Source organism: Bubalus kerabau, chromosome 16, assembly GCF_029407905.1.
Source record: "Bubalus kerabau isolate K-KA32 ecotype Philippines breed swamp buffalo chromosome 16, PCC_UOA_SB_1v2, whole genome shotgun sequence".
NCBI lineage: Eukaryota > Metazoa > Chordata > Mammalia > Artiodactyla > Bovidae > Bubalus > Bubalus kerabau.
Window position 1 is genome coordinate 8,783,614 of NC_073639.1, and position 23,023 is coordinate 8,806,636.

At 49.5% G+C, this 23,023-nt stretch overlaps 1 protein-coding gene across 2 annotated transcripts in view; it reads right to left on the bottom strand.

Moving 5' to 3' along the window:
- The window catches only part of FHDC1 (FH2 domain containing 1), a 40,512-nt gene extending 19,448 nt beyond the window's left edge, over positions 1 to 21,064 (bottom strand). Inside the window, exons 1-4 of one of the 2 annotated variants that reach the window (XM_055549662.1) lie at positions 20,891 to 21,064; positions 14,194 to 14,821; positions 4,139 to 4,200; positions 3,383 to 3,485 (exon numbers count right to left, since the gene is read on the bottom strand). In XM_055549662.1, the coding sequence (XP_055405637.1) occupies positions 3,383 to 3,485; positions 4,139 to 4,200; positions 14,194 to 14,685 (657 nt within the window). In that variant the 5' untranslated portion in view covers positions 14,686 to 14,821; positions 20,891 to 21,064. The other variant, XM_055549663.1, reaches the window with a different exon arrangement.
- Between the last annotated feature and the right edge of the window lie 1,959 nt (positions 21,065 to 23,023).

Below are 23,023 nucleotides of genomic sequence, written 5' to 3' on the forward strand. Positions count from 1 at the left end.
TCCACAGAGCAGGCCTCCTTCATCCTGGCTAAGTCCACTCACATGGCCGTGAAACAGCAGGGTTTCCCACCAAATAGCAGACCCACCCAACAGAAGACCCCAGGGCTTCCTTCTCTCCCAGGGGCAGAGTGAACACACAAGGTAAGAATGAGGTGATAAAAACATCAGGAGGGGCAAGGCAGCTTGCTGCTCCAGACAGCAGCGCTACCTCCAGCCCCAAGTCCCTGATGCTGAGCCGGCGGAAGAGCACCAGCACCCACAGAGGACACGGCTCCTCCACGGCCCACGGCTCCTTGTCCAGCCCCCTCTCGGGGCCCAGGCAGGGAACATGCTTTCATTTCTGGGTCTACCATCTCCCTCTTCCCTGGGACCTCAGTTGGTAAAGAATCCACCTGCAGTGCAGGAGACCCAGGTTCGACCCCTGGGTCAGGAAGATCCCCTGGAGAAGGGAATGGCAACCCACTACAGTCTTGCCTGGGAAATGCCGTGGACAGAGGAGCCTGGCGGGGTCTTTTCCAATGAGTCAACTCTTCGCATGAGGTGGTCAAAGTACACCATCTCCCTCTACAAGTTTTAAACAGGAGTTTGAGGCAAGACGAACAAAATGTGCCAGATAAAAAGCTTTGTGGTGAAGGGCAGGAAACACCAGGAGACACATGAACCCGGGTGAGCTGGCGGCCACGCCGGTCCCGTTCACCAGCTCAGCTGCTGCTGACGGGGTCACCACGCTGACACTCACACTGGTGCCTCGGTCCCTGTGACAGCGGAGGTGACGCAGGCCTGGGGGCTGGCCTGGAGCAGGCAGGGGGTGGGGAATCCTTGTCCTTCCTTCCTCAGAGGGAGCTGGTGAGGGTGGCCCAGGGGTCAGATGAGTCAGGCCAAGCCCTCCACCCTCCAGGGCCCGTCAGTTCTTATGGCACGGGACAGGGTCTCGTCAGTTACCCGAGGAAGAGCTTACAATGTCACCGTGCGGATCGGATGAAAAAAACACACCCAGCCCCCACGGGGATGATTTACCGACTCTCTGTGCCAGAGCTGGGCTGAGCACTTGCTCCCTGTGGCCCTGACTTGTGCCAGGAACTCGGGGCACGCGGTCAGTGCACGGCCCCTCCCTGTGCTAAAAACGAGCACGGGACGTACCCCTCGGGCTGAGCAAGGTGCAGTTGTGTACCCGCTGATGCATTTATCAGCGTGTTTCTGCCTCATTCCTCAGCCTCTTTCACTGGGCCCTGCCTCCTCCTTGGCCTCTTCTCCAGCCTCCGCCCCCCACCCAGGGCTCTAGGGTCACCCCCGTCGCGTGGGCGTCCGGGGTGGCCAGAGCCGCCCAGCACTCACAGCAAAGCCAGCCTGTCCCTGCAGGGGCAGCGGTCGGGAGGTGGCTCCTGCCCAGGGAGGCACACAGCCCCCAGGGAGGGGCTGAAGGCGGGCTGCCAGGCAGCCTTGGGGACTGTCAGGGCGTTCCTGCCACAGGAAGCTCAGCTCCCGGAGGAGGGTGTGCCCCATCGAAGGCCAGGAGGTGGGAATGTAAACGAGCAGAGTGTGACCAAACTTGTCAGATATACAGAGCGAGGGGGACCCTGCAGGGGGAGGGGACGGTGGGTCCCTGGGCTCGGAAGGCCCTGCAGGACCCCAAGGCCTCAGCAGGACCTATCTCGTCTCTGGGGTCAGCGGATCATCGGCGGATGAGAGTGCCTGGGGATCCTCAGGGCAGCGCTGGGGTGGGTTTTGGTCACCTCGTCCTTAACCGCCTCTTTCCTCTGAATTATTCCCACACACAAAAAAACAGGATTCTTGAAAACGAGAGGTTGGACAGCTAAGTTGCTTCTTTGGAAGATCCCTAAGTCTGCCACAGCCTTTGCATTTAAAGATTTTTCAAACATAATTTTCAATTGCCTCTGATTTTTAAATCAGGAAGGAAGATAATAAGGAAACCATATCTAACCTCCTCCCTCTTCAGTGGCATAAAGCTGGCAGCCTCCCCTCACGCTTAACTCCCACTGAGTTGAAAATTCAGAGCTCTGTTAGGAAGGTACCGGAGCAGCGCTCAGGAGCAGGCATGAGAAATGCCCAAGCAGGGATAAGATTTCCAGAGCAACCAAACCTTAAAAACTCAATTCATGAAAACTATCCATCCTAATAAAAGATCTTGAGTACACCTGAAACACAATACTGTAAATAATATAGTTCAATTACAAAAAAAGATGTTGGAATGCCTTTCTTCACAAAAAAGATTAAGGAGTGTTCAGTAGGTAGGATCCAGGGTGAACTGTGATCTAATGTACTTCACCCTCAACTCTGTAGGACCCTTTCCTAACAGTAACAAGCACCGTTAACTAATCCTGGCTTTGGAAAATGACAATTAATCTGCAAACAGAAACCTGAGGTGAAGAGAGCAGCTCAGAATACCTGAAGGCCCAGTCGCCCACTAAGACCCTCAGCTTGGCACTGTGAAGTTAGCATTGACGGAAAAGAAAAAAGCATAAATACATTGTTTTTGGTTACTAATGGTGCTAAAATTAAGTTCCATAAATTATGTCTGGGAAAAGGAGAGAGATCGGGGAGGGAGGAACCAGCAGCGTATGTGAGAGGGTAACTTACACTTTTTACTTTATAGGACTTTGTATAATTCAAATAACACGTATTTATTTAGCCTTTTACTTAATTTTTTTCAAGGGTCACTTATTCAGAAATAGTACCACAATTTTGGAAGGTTTTACAAAACTGTCTTTCTCTTTTTTTTATCCTATCAAGCTCCTAATCATGCAAAGATTCAGTTAATTCAGTCCCTCCAAAATCAGTAACTTTATTTATACTGCGGTACTATATTGTCACCATAGCCATCTCCATCTTCAGTCAGTTAATATATACAACATCTATTAACAATTTACCTACCTCTTAGTTTTTAGAGCATCTTTATTCAGAAGTGGTCAGTCTTTCCTTTTTTTAAAAAAAAATGCATTATCAAACAACCCCAGGTACACCCTAGGCAAAGATCACCTTAGCTGACAGAAAAGGGAACTAACATTTATTGAGCTCCCCTGTGCCAAGTACCACGTTAGCTGCATAACGAGGGCTTAATCATCTCAACAATTCAATGAGGTAAGCCTCATTATCCTTACTTTACAGGTGAGGAAAATAAGGTTCACAGGACTTAAGAAACTTGCCCACTTTCTCAATTAAGGGAAGGAATGTCAATTTAAACCTAGGTTCTTTAACTCCATAACTTGTACTCGTTCTACTGGGTAACTTTTTACTGTTACAAGAGAAAACTCGGGCTCTGGGTAAAAGAGTGCCCATTCCATGTGAGTTCTGACATTCCTAAAAAAGATGACGCCTTTATTATCGCTCTTAGCATCAAAAACTCATGCCCCAAATTCCTCACCTCCTCTGACTCTGGCAAAAGCTTAAGAAATTCTCGCAATGTCTCTGATCCATAGTGTTCACTCTTTCCGTGATGGATATCTTCCACGATGGACGGAGGTGACCTTGAAAAGACAACAATCAGATTCCATTTCACATTTGCTGGAGTGCCTGAGAAACACAAGCCAGTGGAAATGAAAGCAGATCGCCTCCACCCTCCTTCCCATCCCGCCTCCCTCCCTGTCTGACAGGTGGTCTCGTGTCAGTGACCGTAACAGCCCCCTGCCAGGGCACGCAGGGGGTCCTGACATGCCAGAGGTCCCTTCCATGGGAAACCACCCTCGGGCATCCCAGAGAGGCTAACAGGAGCATCTTCTCTGGGAGAAGAAAAGCAGTTCGGTCAACCTCCTGGAGCCAGAGCCTTCTCCTTTCCACGTTAGCACACCTGAATTTAACCACTCTTTGACTCACTTGTCCATCCTCCACTAACGGGGCAACACCTCAGGTGAATTTATAAATTCCCTGACACGTCAGGCTTGAAGAGATGCCCCAAGGCAATTCTCCCTGAACCCCAAGCGACTAGATTACGCTTTTATAGAGGAAAACAGCAGCAAGTGACAATCACCTGGGGACCCTTCACGACATGTGCCTAAAAACAATTTGAAGGGATGAGGGAGGCCTTTCCCTCATTAGAATCTGCGTTTCAGCTCACACCCACAGAGTCTGATGCTGACAGCAGAGGTGTGACTAAAGTTTCAAATGTGTGCAAAAGTCTTACTTCTTAAATTGCTTAAGAAATATCCCAATGTTCATGCTCCGTTTTGCATCCAAAAGAGTAATCTGGAAAAAAACACAAGACACATAAGATTGTTAAAGTGTGAACAAGAAGAGCTGGAGACTACTGAGCCTGTGCTCTAGAGCCCAGGAGCCACAACTACTGAGCCCCGAGCTGCAGCTGCTAAAGCCCCAGCACCCTGGAGCCCGTGTTCCGCAGCAAGAGAGGCCACCGCAATGAGAAGCCTGCATGCCACGACTAGAGGGGAGCCCCGCGCTGCAACCAGAGAAAAGCCCACACAGCAGCGAAGACCCAGCACAGCCTAAATAAACAAAATGATTTCTTAAAAAAGAGTTGGAGAAGAGAATTAAGACCTATCAAAATACAACATAATGTATTAATATAAGAGAATGTATTAAAGTAAGAGAATAATTCCCAGTATGTAAATCTGCAGACTGATACCTAATATAGCTTCAAAATATTATCTCTGCAAGCTTTCTGCAATATTTCCTCAATGGTAACAATCATATAAATATATATATACATTTTGGCCAAGCTGCAGGGCTTGGGGACCTTAGTTTCTTGACCAGGTATTGAATCTGGGCCCAAAGAAGTGAAAGCACTGAGCTAACCACTGGACCACCAGGGAATTCCTATATAGATCTATTTTAATATTGCATAATCTCTGATGCTGGGAGGGATTAGGGGCAGGAGGAGAAGGGGATGACAGAGGATGAGATGGCTGGATGGCATCACTGACTCGATGGACGTGAGTCTGAGTGAACTCCAGGATATGATGATGGACAGGGAGGCCTGGCGTGCTGCGATTCATGGAGATGCAAAGAGTTGGACATGACTGAGTGACTGAACTGAACTGAACTGAATCTTAAATAAACTATATCAACATTTTCTAAATTTTACAATTTCCTCTTAGAACAACACAGCCCACATTTAAAAGCCCCAATTTGGAAATAGCTGTCTTAGCATAGCAAGAATCATATGAGATTTGAACTCTGAAGGTATTGCGGCATGAGCTCCAACCCTGATTTAGGGATGTTAAAAGACCAACATTGTTATTTTCAGAAACGTAATAAAATTCTTAGTATGTTTCTAAACAAAAATTTTATTTTCATTCAAAGAGTAGATCCAGTAGCCCTTTTAAAGGAGGAGGTAAGAAAGTGTCCTACACTTTTTTCAGAATTTAAAAGGCAATTTATAAGGGAAAACTCGTAGGCTGTATTTTACCAAGTCTAAGATGCTTTCTTTTTTGGCATGCGAGCATTTCTGGAATCCTCGCACCGTCCCGCTCCATCCGCAGGGACGTGAGTCAACGCCTGGCCAGCGTGTGCTGCCCGTTAGCCACGCAGTAGCTATGGGTTACGGGGTTCCCGGCATGGAACCACAGCGCTTGCGCTCACAGTGCTTGCTTGTTTTACTTGGTAATGGCCCCAAAGCACAAGCGTGGTTACACTGGCAAGTCAGATGTGCCAGAGAGAGGCTGTACAGAGCTTCCTTCAAGTGAAAAGGCGGAAGTCCTTAACTTAATAAGGAAAGGAAACCTCATTTGCTAAGGTTGCTAAGATCTATGGTCAGAAAGAATCTTCCACCCATGAAATTGTGAAGAAGGAAAAAGAAATTCCTTCTAGCTTTGCTGTTGTACCTTAAATTGCAGAAGCTACAGCCACAGTGCATAAGTGCTTTGTTATGTTGGAAAAGGCATTAAATTTGTGCCAGATATTTTGAGAAAGACCACATTCACATAACTTTTATTACAGTACATTATTATTCATAAAATAAAAATTCATATTCTAAGGCACATCAAGGAAAATGTAAACAATTTTTTTTCTCTGCTCTTTAGCCTCCTCTTTCTCCTCTAGGGTGTATCGTGTATCTGTCTTACGCATCGACCAAAACTCCCCATCGGCAGAAATACCTGCTCACCCATAAAAGGCAACATTCTCTTGGCATCCACGAGATAACTCCTTAGGAGATAACCTTCCTTCTTAATCTTGTAAGGGGCCACCATGACCCATCACCCACTGTTTGCTTTGTATGGGTAGATCTGGGTTGTGTAGAATGTACAGCCCTCAGTCTCAAAAACTGATACAACTGTGCTTTTATGTGGAATGAGAGGAGCAGTTCTCAGAGCTTTCTGGAAGGCTGTTCCCGGGGTATAGTACTCAATTTGGCGCAAATAAAATTTTCTGTCTTTTTTAGATAAACTTTGTTCAGCAACATCATAACTGCTCTGTTTTACTATTCCGCATTGTTGTTAAGCTCCTACTGTGCCTAACTGATATTGAACTTTATCACAGTTATGTATGTCCAGGGAAAAACACAGTACAGATCTTCTGCAGTTTATGTCCCGATAAACCCGTCATGAGTTGAAAATACTGAAAGTGCACTTCACACTCCTAAACGGCTGACATCACAGCTTAGCGCAGCCTGCTTTAAATGTGTTCAGAACCTTACCTGAGCCTGCTGCTGCTGCTGCTAAGTCGCGTCAGTTGTGTCTGACTCTGTGCGACCCCATAGACGGCAGCCCACCAGGCTCCCCCGTCCCTGGGATTCTCCAGGCAAGAACACTGGAGTGGGCTGCCATTTCCTTCTCCAATGCATGAAAGTGAAAAGTGAAAGAGAAGTCGCTCAGTCGTGTCCGACTCTTAGCGACCCCATGGACTGCAGCCCACCAGGCTCCTCCATCCATGAGATTTTCCAGGCAAGAGTACCAGAGCCTACATTTGAGCAAAATCAGCTAACACAAAGACTATTTTATAATAAAGTGCTGAAGACCTCCTGTAACTGACGGAACGCTGTACTGAAAGTGGAAAACAACGTCTGTCAGTGCATCGGCTCCTTCCTCTAGAGATGGCACGGCTGCCAGGAGCAGCCGCACACCCACTGCCCAGTATCGGAAGACGGGACTGTACCGCAGACGGCCAGTGCGGAAAGAGCAGACCTCAAAAGTCCAAGCACGGCTTCTACGGAATGTCTATTGCTTCCATACCATCGTAAGGTTGAAAAACCTTAAGTCAAAACCATCATGGGACCATCTGTATATATGGAGTTTGGTACTGTTCATGGTTTCAGGCATCTACCAGGGTCTTGGAAAGTATTCCCTGCAGATAAGGGAGAACTACTGTAATAACTGGGGAGGGCTTATCAGACTGAAAATTAGAACCTTTTATAGAAGGTAGTAGTAATGTCAGTCACTCAGACGTGTCCAACTCTCTGCGACCCCATGGACTGTAGCCCGCCGGGCTCCTCTGTTCACAGGATTCTCCAGGCCAGAATACTGGAGCGGGTTGCCATGCCCTTCTCCAGGGGATCTTCCCTACCCCAGGATTGAATCCGTGTCTTCTGCATTGCAGGCAGATTCTTTACTGTCTGAGCCATCAGGGAAGCCCCTTTTTAGGGGGTGGGTATTATTAAACACAGAAGCCATTTCTTTGGAAGTAAATATCCAGCCAGAATACCTGAAGGAAAGATAACCTTAAAATTCTCCCATTTTCCCCATTTGGTTTTTGGAGGAGGGAGACTAGCTAAATAGGAATGTTGCTACAATGCTCTTTCTTTCCAAATGTATGTGATTCATTGTGAACAGAAAAGAATCAGGTTTCAGATTAAATTCATGATCTCTGGGCCTGCTTCTAAGTTTGTAAGAGGCAGCAAGATTGTTAACCAAAGTTAATGGGACTTCCTGGCTAGAAGGTTAAATTTTTACAAGAGTATGGTTGCCTGCTTTTGAAGACTAATCTTAAACAATCACATTATTTACTATCTGAGGGGTTTATTTCATCTTAACACAATCACCTGCCAGCCATAAAATAAACTCCTAAGCTAAAAGGACAGGCTCCTTATTGGAATCCTACCCAGGGATTACAGTTCAAGTTCAGTGTGAAGGGAGGGGAGAGGAGACGGGAGAGAAAGTCACACTTCACATCCTCTAAGAGGAGAGCTTACACCAAAAAGAGGAATCTGGATTTCAGACAGAAAACGATGTGGTTATTAGAATTCACAACTAAAATGTAAGAACACGCACACTGATCTGAAGAGCTTTTTCTGCATTCATATCTACCCAGAATGGGGACAAACCTTCTTTTATATTTTTTCACTAAACTACCGCCTCCTGCTATGTCTAACCTTGACGGCAGTACCCTTGCCCAGCCCCACCCTCAGCCTCTTCACCCATCAGCCCTCGGGGCTCTGTGTGCTCACTCTAGACCCACTGCTGCTGCTGTTGGAAAAGCAGGTGGAGAAATCACTGTCACTGTCCCTATTTCACAGATAAGGAAACTGAGCCTTAGGGATGTCATTTTATACCTTCCCAAAGCAACAGGCTCTCTGGTTCCTATTCACCCAGTTCTTATGACCTTCCCTTCTGCTGAGGATACAGGAATACAGAGAAATAGCGAAGGTCCCCACCAGCCCAGTATTCACACTGAGATGCTTTTCCAGGAATGGGGGCAGGTCTGCAGAGAGTGGTCCACAGGCCCGGCCAAAGCCCCAGGGCTGTTCGCGTGGGACAGACGACAGCACCCAGGTTCCGGGAGCGGAGCTCTGAGCCAGGAGGGCACGGTGCAGGGGCCACGCCTGGGGCAGCAGCAGTCTCCACACAGCTTGAAGTGAAGCTTCAGAACCTGGTCCGTCATTAGAGGGGCTCCTCAGGGAAAGAGCACCTTAAAGGGAAACCGGCACCCAGGGCCTCCTGCAAAGCACAGGAAAGTGAGGCGGCTGAGAATGCTGTGGGGACGGTGCCCTTCTCTCCAGGCCTCCTCAGCTGTGCCCAGTGCGGGCAGCCTCCTCTCAGAGGGCATCACCTGCGAGCCTCCCAAAGCGGTGTTATCACACAGTCCTTTGAAGAGGGTTATCAGGACACGTGTAAATTAGCTTATCTCACTTCCCCAAAGGCTGGCCGGAGGTTCAGATACGAGGCAGTGTAGGGCGGGAGGTGCTGGTGCTCTGAGTCACCCCCAGGAGCGCACTCCAGCGGCCCAAGAACAGGGTGACTGACCCAGCCCCTCCCTCCCCACCAGTTCAGTCAATCCTATCGACTCCTCGGGACACCACAGCCTGCCATGCCCGTGACCTCGGCGTGCACAGAGCTCGTGACCGTTCCCACGAGGGGCCTGCCTGAGAGTTCACTACCCCCGGTGCACAGGGGAGCTGAGATGCGAGGGCAGGAGCCCAGCAGCTCTAGGAAGAGCCTCCCCGCAGGCCGCCAGGGCCAGGGCTCAGGCCCGTCTGCAGCCCTGTCTCCGTGCTCAGGGAAGCTGGTGAAAGCTCCATCTAAGCGCTTCGTCTTTCTTCTGCCATTCTTAGACTCTCATCCATCTGCTCCAAACTCTGCCTCTCATATTCATTACAGGAAGAAGAAACTTTCCTTTTTAAATTGTGGTAAAATACACATGTGCTGTGCTGTGTTCAGTCGCTCAGTCGTGTCTGACTCTTTGTGAGCCCATGGACTGCAGCCCGCCAGGCTCCTCTGTCCATGGGGATTCTCCAGGCAAGAATGCTGGAGTGGGCTGCCATGCCCTCCTCCAGGGGATCTTCCCCGACCAGGGGTTGAACCCAGGTCTCCTGCATGGCAGGAGGATTCTTTACCAGTTGAGCCACCCAGGGAGCCCCAAAATACACACAACAGTTCCCATTTTACCATAACAGGTAACCATTTTTTAAGTGCACAGTTCAGCGGCAATAGGCACACTCACATTATTGTGTAAACACCTCCAGAGCCCTTCATCTTGCAAACCGAGGCTCCGTCCCAGTACACACTAATCCCCCCTCCCCACCGCTGGAGGCCACTTGCTACTTGTCTCAGACTTCAGAACATTCTGGGACTCGAACAGAAGCTGACAAAGAATGACTGATGCCTGAATTACTATGTGGGAAAATTACATTAGTTTTCACAAATTTAGAAAAGCCAATCTTCCCTCCTCCCTTTCTCTTTCCTCTCCTTCCTTTTTCTAATAAGCAACTTTAATTCTTTCTTATGTGGTATGAGCAATGAGCAGTAATTATAATATTACTACACACACCACAGTGAATGACCTCAAGTGTTTCAACGTTTACATTTTTTTTTTTCAAATTTCAGTTTTACGGACATGTAATTGAGAAATAAAATTGTAAGAAATTTAAGGACTACATGGTGATTTGATATATATATACACACACTGCATGCTGACATACATTCCCCTCATCTAGTTAAAGAACATCCATTGCCTAACATATTTCTCTTTTGTGAGTGTGTGTGTAGAGTGAAGTTCTACTCTCTTAGCAAATACAGTGTTATCAACCAGTCACCAGGTTCCACATTACGTCCTCAGACCCCATTCATCTTACAGTTTTCTCTGTGAACACCTATTTTGACCCATCATACTGATGTCTTATAAGACAGTCCCTTTGCTCCTTTGGCTCACTTCTGGCAGTTCAGTTTACTTTCTTTGGAGGAGACCAGATGGCTAGGACTGTCTTCCCCTTCAGAGCATTTCAGATTCTGTAGGGAGACAAATGCAGCCCTAAGTAACCAGCTCTGGGGGGCTGAAAAGCAGCGCTAACAGATGGACAGGGGCTTCTCAGACCTGAGACCACTGAACTCAGGAAAGAAGATGGAGTTTGAGTTGAATCTCTTTATTACTACCCCAGTAACATTGTTTGTTATTTCTAGTTACTTTATTACAGTTTATTATTGTCCCATCTGTAGCCTCTTCAAGTTAATTTTTAGCTAACAAAGATACACAGACAGTATTTCATAACCTTTTCCCCCTTACTAAATGTTCTAATTTACTATTTCAGATGTTGCTTTTCCTAAATTTAGCCATTCTCAAATCCAGTTCTTCTCTGTCTCCCAGTAATTTCTTCCTTCAGAGTATAATGGAACTTATTTGTAATGCTTTATAAGCTCTTTAAAGCCAGAGCCAACCGCATAATGGCAGGTCATTTCTGTAGGAGGTTGTTACATTTCAAGGGGACATAATCAGATTCGTGGTATGTCTGAGTCTCCAGAACTATGAGCTGTGTGGCAGCAGACTGGAAAGCCACACTTCCAGGCTCAGGTCGGAGCTCCTTGGCTACAGGCTCCCCGTGCATGCTTCAGCTTGCACAGTTTCAACCCTGGACTCCACTTACTACTGAGGGAATTGGAAGATGTATCCCTGGTCTGTGTTAGACTACCATTCTGCTGGGCTGTAACTTCTCTAGAAGAAAATCTAATGAGGGAATAAAATAGCATGTACTGTATTCTTTTGCCAAAAAAAAAAAAAAAAGAAGTATATGTAGTATATGTGATACTTCTTACTTTGAGCCATGTTGGAGATAGCATGAAAAATGGAAATGAATTCTGGAACCCCTGTGATGTGACAATATTACCTAATCTATCCTTAAATCCATCTACCTTCACTACTTATCCTGAGTACTGAAGAGTTGAAGAGTTAGATCACCCTACAATACAGTCGTGGTGATTTCATTTTTCTTTCTAGACAGCTGTCTCTCAGATTAGGACCTATATGTGTTAAAAAATATCTGCACACCCACCATTCACAGCAGCATTATTCACAAAAACCAAAAGGTGGAAGTGACACAAGTGTCCGTCAAGGATGACTAGATAAACAAAAGGTGATAAATATATGCCTGCATGCTCAGTTGCTCAGTCGCGTCCGACTCTTTGTGACCCTCTGGACTGTAGCCCACCAGGCTCCTCTGTCCATGGAATTCTCCAGGCAAGAGTACTGGAGTGGGTTGCCATTTCCTCCTCCAGGGGATCTTCCTGACCCAGAGATCAAAACTGAGTCTTGTACAACTCCTGCCTTCGCAGGCAGAATCTTTTACCACCGAGCCACCTGGGAAACGCTGTGATATACACATGCAATGGAATATCAGCCTGAAAATTCTGGCACATGCTACAACATGGATGAACCTTGAAAACACTGTGCTAAGTGAAACAGTCCTGTCACAAAAAGACAAATACTGTGCGAGGTACCTCGGGTAGTGAGACTCATGGAGACAGAAAGGGGAAGGGTGGCTGCCAGGGGCTGGGGGGAGAGGACAGTGGGAACAGTTTTTATTTTGCAAGATGCAAGGACTTCTGTGGACGGATGGTGATGGTGGCCATTCAACAACGTGAATGTTTCCATGCTACTAAACGATACACTTAAAAACTGTTCAGAGAGACTTTCCTCATGGTCCAATGGCTAAGACTCTGTGCTTCCAATGCAGGGGGCCCAGGTTCAATCTCTGGCTGGGAAAGCAGATCCCACAGGCTGCAACTAAGACCTGGCAAAGCCAAATCAATAAACAGTTTTAAAAAATTTTAAGAGGGTGAATGTTATGCTATGTACATATCACCACAATTTAAAATATAATTATTCACTTTCAGGTTTTGTTTTTTTTTTAAAGTTAAAGAAAAAAAAGAAAAGATGTACCTAGAGTAAAGGAAGGTGAAGAGAAAGACTCTTTTACCTGAATTTTAGATCTGGCCTAAGAAATAGACATTTCTGCTTCTGCCTTAGTTGGGAAAAGATGTTACAAGCCCCTCCTGTTCCTTCCATCAGTGGATCTGAATCCCTCTTGAAGTCACAAACATCCAGCAGCAAGTTCTGTACAGCCTCTTGAACACCTGGCCGGCGGCCTCCCTGGGGGCCCGATCGGCCAGACCCCATTCTGTCTGTGATGGGCTTTCCTGAGACACGTGCTCTGACTCCCGGTCCCCATCCACTCTTCCAAAGTGTTGGAAGGCCAGCAAGCAGAGCTGGGGAACAACAGTAAGGATGACCTACTGTCCAGCAGGAGCCTCTGCTGGAAGTGAGGTCACAGGCCAGGGCACTGAAGAAACGACTTCCTGCTCCTTCTGATACTGAAGCGATGCACTCAGAAATCAAAGGTCTTTGCACAAAGCAGAGAGCAGGGAAAGGCAGGACGCAGAGCATGTCCTGGACACCTCCTCTCACACGCCTCTCAGCTCACGCCTAATTCCACTCCTAGGGTTCTCCATATTTCATAAAAACTTGGCTGTTTCAACAGCGGACCATACAGCCAGTTTCAAGGGCCCCCAAACAGAAAAGAGGTCAATACTGCCAGCTCAAGAATTCAGTGATGTGGAGAGCTACTACTTCATTCCAGAGCCCTGCCCATTCTCTTATCTAGTCAGCTCTATCTATTTTCCTTGCTCCTTTCCAAAAGATTAAAAAATAATGCATTTCTATTGCCCTTATTTTGGGGGGTGTCAATATCCTTTTCCCTCTTGGTTTCCTAATTACTTCTTCTAGCAAGTCAAGTTGTCTTAATTTACCTTCATGTTTCTAAACAGAGAATACTTACAAAGGTCATTTTGCTTCAGTTTCTATAAGACATGGTGACCTGTTTCTCTGGGGCCATGCTTTCACTTAACTTTTCAGAACTTGTTAGCTTTATATTTTTCTCAAAGTAACACAGCTCGTGTTCACTGGAAACATGCTTTGTAGAAAGTCTATCTGAAAATAGCGTTATGCTTTGGCTGTCAGAAATCTCCGTTCCACAATGGCCAAAATTTAATTAGGAGGTCAGAGGAATAAAGACCACCTCAAAACACTTGTGGAAAGAAAACTGGAGGGAAAAACAAAGATAAACGTCTAAGGATGTACATTACTTAATGATGTTATTTAATAAAAGGCATTTCGTCTCAGAGAGCTCCAGTTAATGTCAAGTAACTGAGTTCAGAAGCTCAGGGTTTTGTCTCCGCGGAGCTCTTCCACCCGGGGTGCGGGGAGGGGCGTGGAACATGCAGATGTGCTGCAGGCCAGCGAGGCCCCAGACAGCGTGTTCTCCGCATGAGGTCATGGTCCTCTGGGACGTCTGGGAGGATACGGCTCGCAGGCCTCTTACACGCGCTTGCTGCCTAGCTCAGGCTGATCATATAGGGCCCTCCTTTCATTTTCAGAGCGTGCTCACTCGGGTTATCTCATGTCTCAGTGATTCCAGCAGGTTTGGGAACGGAGGCACATATCCAAACACAAAACCACGCAGCATGAGGAGAAGCGCCACCCCCCCCCCCCCACCCCTCCACCTCCGTGGGCCTCTCTTACCTCTTCTCTGGCCTCCCTGGAGGACGAATGTAAAGACCCTCCCCTCCGGGAAGGGGGAGCCATGGTGGCATCTTCCTGCTGCCCAAACAGCTCTTCGACGGTCTTGGTGTCGATCTGGTAGTGATGCTGCTGGCTGGCTGCCAAGGTCCAGATGTTGGTTTTGCCCCGAACTTGCTCTTCTGGAATGGTTTTCCAATAAAAGCTTCTCATCCGCTTTTTCTTACCAAGCTGGCTGTAGCCGTTCAGGTGAGAGTTTGGGGGTAGTCCTGGAGGAGGTGGGGGCACCGGAGGCCCCCCCGGCAGTGGAGGGGGAGGGGGCGGGGAGGGGGGAAGCCCCTCCCCTGAGTAGGGACAGAGAGGCGGTGGCGGGGGCGGGGGCGGGGGCGGGGGAGGTGGCGGGGGAGGTGCCTGCGCAGTCATGAAGCCGGCTGCCATTGCGGTGTTCCCATTGCCTTTATCGCTGACCAAGGAGACACAGTTCATAACATGCATAGCACCGTTGCCTTCTAAGGAGGCAATTTCTTGCCCTTGGGGAAGCAGACACAGCCATCAAACTTGTGCCATGCTTTTCCATCTGCTAGTAGGCCGCCAGAGAAAAGGCAGCGGGGTAGTGTGTCCTCTTCCAAACCTGCAAAGATAAGACAACTTTCAGTTCCGTTCAGGAGGACACTGCCATATGGCGACTCCCTTCCCAGGCCACTGCCAGCCCTCCCAGAGTAGCTGGATTTTAAAATCAATGAGGGGCCACAGGTCCAGAAGAGCACGGAAAGGGACTAATAGCTTTCTAAACGTGAACCAAATTTTACTACCTGGAAATGCTGCCAAAGCAGCAATGGTAAACCCCACCTGGAAACCTTCCATTCACCAATAAAACACATATTTACCAGAACCTGCGATAGGTTCAGCTCACTTTCTGAATAAGCTACTTGTTCACTAACTGGCTCGTTTCCTTGGGGCAGTGGATCTCCCACCCCTGGGGAAATTACCCAGATGGCTGCAGCCTTAGTGACTCTGCCTTTCTCCAGTAGGGACATGTCCCTGGGTCAGCAGGTCAAAGGGCACCCTCCACCTTGCACATATGATAAACTAATGGCCAAACCTTCTCCCAGAATCAAGGCCACCATCTTCCACCTGTACCTGGTGATGCTGCTTGCCCGCAGAGGAAAGAATGCCAGGCAGGAAGATGGAAGGTTCCAGCTCAAAACCCAGCTTTCTTGCTTACAATTTTAGAAGGGCCACTTCCTCTCACTAGACTTGGGCTTTCTCCTTTGTAAATTTAGGAGGCTGGGATTGACCTCCACCTTCGCTCCTGCAGCAGTTGTTTCGGGCTCATGTTAAGACATTCTCTGTGTACCATCAGAACACTTCTCTGCCTCTCCTGCTCCATCTGAGACTATTAGCAGAGCAGACACCGGCACAAGAGGGGAGGTGCCCAAACCACGCCTGTCACGTGTCTACCCCTCATCCACTCAGTCACGGGCTTATCTCAGTGGCTTGTGTTTTTATTGACCTTTAAATGTTTGTTTTTGGTGTTTTTGTTTTGGTGTTTTTGGTGGCGGAATCTGGTGTGAAAACAGGGGTCAAAACAACTACATTTCTTCAGCTATGAGGACAGGTGAGTGGAGATACAGAACACAGGCCCTGTGCAGGCTGTGGAATGTGCTCCCAAGTATGTGGGCATGTAAAAAGGGGGCTGTTCTGTCCAGGTGATAAAGGCTCACACAGAGGAGGAATCATCCTTCTACAGCATTCACTTACACATCTTCATCAAACACAGCAGAATTCTACAGGAGTAAATGTTATTAAATGTTTCACACAGAACCACACACAAACAGCAGGCCTGCCTTGGGAGGAAGAGGGAAGACTCCAAAAACAGAGTCTCTTCTTCAGATCCCAGGTCTGCTACTTCTTTGGGGGTGCAACCTGGGCTGAAGGAGATTATTTAACTTATATTTCAGCGTCCTCCTCTGTACTCCACACTGTAAGCATACACCATTCCATTGGTTTGTATGAGATAAATGAGCTCATACATGTACACCCTTGCCAAGACGCCTGGTACATGGTTAGCCATTACTAACAACTGGTATCAGATGCATATACAATTTCTGTTTATTTTCACAAGTACTGCATTTGCTTTAAAATACGTATTGGGTTTACAAGTAAAATGCTAAGTTGCCCTTGGCTACTAGAAACATACCTTTAATATTTCCAATCTCTGCTTTCTAAGTTACTAGGTTTGTGACCTTTGTCCTTTTTCAATACTCAGTGATTGTATATTACATTTCTACACATTATGGGAACAAATGTTTTTATGAAACATTTAAATATTTAAGTTCTAAAAATTATATATGGGGAGAAAATAGGATAATTGGGTAAATTTTTTTAAGCATTTTAAACACTTTTAAGTGCACATCCCTTGGACTACAAGGAGATCCAACCAGTCCATTCTGAAGGAGATCAGCCCTGGGATTTCTTTGGAAGGAATGATGCTAAAGCTGAAACTCCAGTACTTTGGCCACCTCATGCAAAGAGCTGACTCATTGGAAAAGACTCTGATGCTGGGGGGGATTGGGGGCAGGAGGAGAAGGGGACGACAGAGGATGAGATGGCTGGATGACTCAATGGACGTGAGTGTGAGTGAACCCCGGGAGTTGGTGATGGACAGGGAGGCCTGGCGTGCTGCGATTCATGGGGTCGCAAAGAGTCGGACACGACTGAGCGACTGAACTGAACTGAACTGAACTGAAGTGCACATCAGTGGCATTAAGTACATTCACATTGTTGTGTGAAGTGTCATTATGGCATAATGTTTTAGAAAGTAAAACTGAAAATATTTATCCAAGCCAACTTACAACTCACTAGAGATGCAACCAGCTTTTAGAAGGAATTTTCATAATTATCATTAGGGGCGTAACTAGGCTGTTTTCATAGTTGGCACCCCTAAAGCAAATGACTCATTGTCAATTACAGTTTATAGTTATATTTGAACTCTTCTTCTCTCAAGACTGTACAGGTAATCTTGGCAGTTTATCCTTACATATTTTAAAATACTTCTGTACACGAAATATCTCATATATAGAAGAATTGCTAATCCTCCAATTCACCTCCAATTCCAGATATGCTGACTTGTTTATAGATTATCCCTGTTAAGAATGGTGATGAGCTAAAAACGTCCCCATCCTAGAAAGAAGTAACTCATTGGGCGCTGTGTTAGTATATGCACAGCTGTGCCATTAAACCTCCCATAGCAAATGTGAAGATACTAATAAAGAGTGAGAAAGACTATGCCCTCAAAGGTCGTGCAACAACACTGTCTCCTAATACCAAAGCCCCTAAGCATATAGGTTCTTTTGAGTATAGCCTTTTCTGCAGAGGAAATACAAGCTTAAAGCTTGTCAAAGTAAAAAGTGACACGAGCTGGTTTTGCATGGGCAGGATTCTAACCACTATTCTGTCTTGAGAAAGAATGCTATTTTAGAAAGTTAAAGGAACAAAAGAAAATTTACAACATTGTGCCTGGTATGTTGTCTGGCTAATTTTTTCCCAGGGTAACATACAAGGATCCTAGGCCCCCAACAGCTTCTAATGAATGAGTTCTCCAGCAATGATTAGCTAAGATGCTAATGCTTTTACTAGGAGCCTCAATGGGGCTTTGACAGGGCTTCCCCCTTGGGCCAGGATTTCCAATGTCAAAGAGATGGCAGGAAAAAGAAAGTGCAGACAGACATTCTAACCCTTTCCACAGTCCCATGAGATATTAAAACAGAGGACACACAAAGTGCCAGATTAAAGCTTGTCCGCAGTGAAGATGCAAAGGTGTACTCTCCAAGCCCGCGAGAACACAGGTGACGAAGCAGCCCCGAAGCAGACTGCTTCACACAGTGGGCAGCTGCCTTCCTGACAATGGAATGAGCTTTGGGCTCTATCTGGAAAATGTCAAGTGTCTCATCAATCTCCCCCAGGGCAAAGAGAGACAGGCTTGTATTTAACATCTTACCTACAGGTTGGGGACCTCAGCAGCAGGGGGGACGGCTGCTAAGGTTGACAAATGCCCAGCCCTGAGTAAATCATAGAGGAGTCACAATCAGTCTCTGAAGATGAGAACTTCTCTTCAAGTCCCCTGACTGCTCATCAGGACCCACTGGGGGTAAATCCGAGTGGAGGTCTCTCCTGGGGAGGTTGTAGCTCAGCTGAGCATCTCCCAACTATGGGTTTTTTAATAAGGGGACATTTGAGCTGATCAGTAAGCAAAAAGTCTTAGAATGAGAATGTTTATAAGGGTCTTCAAAGGAGCCCAACTGTTGCCTTTGCTCTTGGTGTCAGAAACAGTGTTGAAGCTCTTGAAGGGAGTGGGTGGCAGGGAAGAAAAGAATAAGTATATTTCATTTCACAGTGTATTTAGGAGGAAAACGTGTTCCTGAAAGCTCCTTCGGGGCTCAGAGCTTTCCTGAAAGAGGGTTAGTAGGGCCCTGTTGCTCAGCTGATCACTCACCCGCTAGGTCAACAAAAAGCAAAAGTAAACTCCAGGGGAAACCTACCAGAAAAACCTCTCCCTTTGATTCCTGACTTGTGTCACAGATGAGGTGGGAGCAGGAAAGGCTGGCCCACACCCTTCTGATGACAAACGGGGGCAGAGCAAGCCCGGTGTGGAGAGAAGAGGCAGAGGAACCCACAGCTCTGTTTTATTTGGGGAGAGAGGAGAGGGTGGGGAAGGAACAGTCAATTCTAAAACACGGAATGTTTGCTCCCACCAACTTACTGGGAAAACGCCTCCCCCCATCACCTATCTTTCAAAACCTTTCTTGATTATTTAACACAAAACGTCAACCACACAGTGGAACCAGAGCTGGCAACACCCAACCAGTTCTTCACCTTGGCACTTTCACCAGCCGTGAAGAACCCAAGATGCTTTCAGTCCCCGCAGTTAATCCGCCGTCGCACAACAATCTACAGACACCCCTGAGCGCAACACCCTGGGAGCAGAGGAAAAAACGCCTGTGTTTTCAATGTACATTTTCAGCTTCTCTCAATGTCCCAAACGAAGAGGTGGGGCGGGGGGGAAGCACACAGGCGCCAAAGGATGCTCTAAAGAGAAAAAAGCGCTCGCGATTCATTCCAGAAGACAACCGTGGGTCAGGAGAGAGGGGGCCACAGACAGTCAAACCCCAGGGGCAGTTTCTATGCAAACAGCTGTTTGAAAATGGACTCCCGAGGAGTCGGCATGGGGGACACCGGGGCCCGATTTCTTTCTGGAGGCCCAGCAGTTCCCCAGGTCTCTGCACTGGCGAGCGGTCCACCGCGTCCTTCCATCCCCAACCCCCGGCTCGTGTCCCAACCTAGCCACTCACCGAAGCGCCACCGGCCCGGCCGCACGAAAGGCTCCGGGGGCGCTGCCTCCGCCTGAGTCCCCGGGGAGCCCCGTTTGGCCAGTGCCGGTTGGGCCGCCGGCGCCTGCGCGTCCTTATCTGGGCGGCGGCGGGAGGGTGAGGGAGAGGGCGCCGGTGCGCGGCCCAGATAGACGCCCACACGCGCCGCGCAGGCTCCGCGGCGGGCCCGGGGCGCGCGCCGGGGAGGCCCGGCCGCCCTCGACGCTGGGACACGCGGGTCCGTCGGGTGGACGCCGGGACCCGGCCGGACCCTGCGCCTCCCGGCAGCGCCGGGCTAGAGTCCTCCGGCAGAAGGTCCCAGAACAGCAGCCGCACCGACGCGCCCCTCCCTGGCCCCGCTGGGGTCGGCGACTCCGCCCCGCGCCTCCGGGGCCCCAGCCGATCGCCGGGGCCCCGCCCCGCCGCCGAGCCTGGTTCCCCCAAGCCGAGTGGGGGGCTCGCTCACTAGGGGAGGTGTCACTGGGCTTGACGCTAAAGGAAGGGGTCTCCTGGCTTGCGGGTTCCGCCCGCTCCTCTAATCTCAGCAGAGACGCTTCCCCAGGTCCGGGGTCCTAGTCCCGGGTGCGGGGGAGAGAGCCTCGCGGCCGCAGTGCGGAGCGGCCAAAGGGAGCGGGGCAGAGCCGGCGAGGAGAATAGACGGGAGACGCCTGGTGTTTGGTCAGGGGATTAAACCGGCAGCCCTGGGTCCCCGAGCTGGGGCACCGCGGCGGCTGGAGGTGACCCACCAGCCCACCCCTTCCTCCCTCAACTTCGACGAGCGCAGGGTTCAACTTCCAACCTGAACTTCGCACGGGCCGAGCGGACGTGCCAGTGCGAGTGCCGCTTTGTCGTCGGCCCGCATCACTCGGACGCCGTTCTTCTGGCCAGCCCCGCACCCATTGGCAGGAGGGGCGAGTCGTGGCTCCCAGCTGGCCAGAGAGCCGGCGCGGCGCCCCTCGCTGCGCGCTCTTGGATGGGCGGGGATCCAGTGGGAGCGCAGTTTACCCGAGTCCTCGCAGCTAAAGCTCAATCAGCCAGCCGAGGTTTAACCCGGAGGCGGCCAGGGACCTATCTGGTTCTACGTACGCGCGTCCAGACCGGAGTGTCTTCCCCTCAAGGGGTCGATCGCTGTCCTCTGCGGCCCGGCGACTGCAGCCACCAGGTCGAGGGAGCTCAAACTCCCCAGCCTTCCCGGTGAAGCTCGAAGACAGCCGAGACTCGGCGCCCCAGCACCGGGTCCGGGCTGATCCGCTCCTCCGGAATGGAGGACTCTCCGTCCCCGGGTACTCTCGAGCAGCGATAGCTCCGCCGGGGCCGCACTGCTCACTTACCCGCGGCCGGTGCTCCCAGTGCGCGCTCTTCTCCCAGCCGTCCGCGGTCTCCCGGCGCCGCTGCCTTCTCCCCGCTGCTGCAGCCGCGTCAGCTCGGGACCGCGAGGGGGCAGGGCGGCGCGGGGCGGGGCGCGGCCGCTGCCTCAGGTAACAATGCTGCAGACCAGGCTGCTCTCAGCGCCAGCTGCAAAGGGCAGCACGCCCTTTCCGGCTCGGCCCTTCCGCCCTCCCTCCGGGAGCGCCCACGCCGGTGCTGCCGCGTTCACCTGCGCGGGACCCCGGGGGCGTGGTTGCCAGCACCCAAAGGCTGGCGCAGAGCGGCCACCGAGGAAAGTCGAGGAGCGGCAGGGGACAGAGAGGTACGGACTGTGCAGAAGAACCAGGTGTCCTCCTGGAACCAGCAAAGGGAGGCGCCAAGCTGGTTCTGAACCCGCAAGTGGCTCCACAAAGGAGGCTCTGCGACAGCCTCCCCAACACCATTGCCAGTGCACACGCACGCGCACACGCATATTAGCACATTCATGCACGCTCAAACCCCGCGCGCACACACTAACGCGTGCCAGGCCTCCCTCTGCCCAACAACACTCGTTTCTACCGGGAGCAGGAGTCAGCACTGGGGTGAACTGTCCCAGCCCGCGTGGCCGAGTCTCAGCCGGGCCGTAGCTTCCCAAATCAGCTTCTCCCTGGCCCGTGCCATCCGGTAAGTTTGTTACTTTTTTTTTTTTTTTTAATCTCCTCAGCGATAGCGGTAAGAGAAACCTTTCAGTTATATATAAAAGAAAAAGTCCATCCCAGGACTGATGGGATAAACAGAGCTGTCTGGGAAAGGCCCCTCACAGGAGGAAACCCGGGAACGGTTTAATTGCATCTTTTTTTCAAAGTGACTTGTGACGCCTGGCAGTGAGAAAGGAGTAATCAAAGAAAACCCATCCCGAGCGAAGCGGCTGATGGGAAATCAGCTGCAGGGGTGGGGAGGTGCCCTCTGCGAGGATGAAGTCATTGCTACCTTTGGCTCTGTGCTCCCAGATAGCAGACCTGGGCTTATCCAGCTTCTGGTGCCTGAGGACTTCCGCCTTTGTGCCCTGGTCCACAGCCCCTGAATTCCCAGGACAGAATTCCCGGCCTTCACGTGGATAGAAAACGAGAAGCTATTAGGATAAAACCGAGAACAAACAACCCCCCACCCCCAAACAAAATCCTGCCCAGCAGGCTTACACTACCATCAAGAAAAGTAGATCCAGGGAAGACCACGGAAAATCTAAAGGGGTGCGGAGTGTGTTACAGAAGAGATGGCCTCAAAGGAATACTGACGGCAGAGGCAAAAGTTAAATTAAAGTGAAGTCACTCAGTTGTGTCCAACTCTTTGCGAACCCACGGACTGTAGCCCACCAGGCTCCTCCATCCATGAGGATCTCCAGGCAAGAATACTGGAGTGGGTTGCCATTTCCTTCTCCAGGGGATCTTCCCGACCCAGGGATCGAACCTGCGTGTCCTGCTTTGTAGGCAGACGCTTTACCATCTGAGCCACCAGGGAAGCCCAAAAGTTAAATTACAGAATAGCAAAGTGAGGCGCTAATGGCATCCTCTTCTTTTATGTTAACCTTGCCAGATGAGGCATCTACAGACACTTCTTGCTCAGCAAGCCCCCTTCCTCACAATGTACTGAGTGTGCATTCTAAAATCGGTCACTTTTTTTGCAGGGTCAAGTCCAGTGACCCATCCTCAGTCCTTCAGCCCTTTGATGTCCCTGCAGCATCCTGACTGCAGGCCTTCTGTCTCTTTACTGACCCTTCTTGTCCTCTGAGGACAGTAACTGGATTCTTCTAGCTCTTTATTTCCCCTTATCCCATGGGTACTGCCTTCTGACTTCAACCCACAGGGGTCCAGAATTTGTAGGGCCTGAAGCTTGGATATACAACTCCCCAGGGAGCTTTTAAAAGAACAGTTAAGACGTACAAACGCAACCCAGCTCTGTGTCCCAGGGAGTGTCTGGGGAAACTGACAGGCAGGAGAACATGAGCTCTGAGGTGAGTTCACCTCTGACTTCAGCTCTGTATCCATACTCTGTCCCTGTAATTGTTCAAGTCCAAATTCCTTGTCGGAAAGTCAACTCATCTGTCTCTCAATATTAGT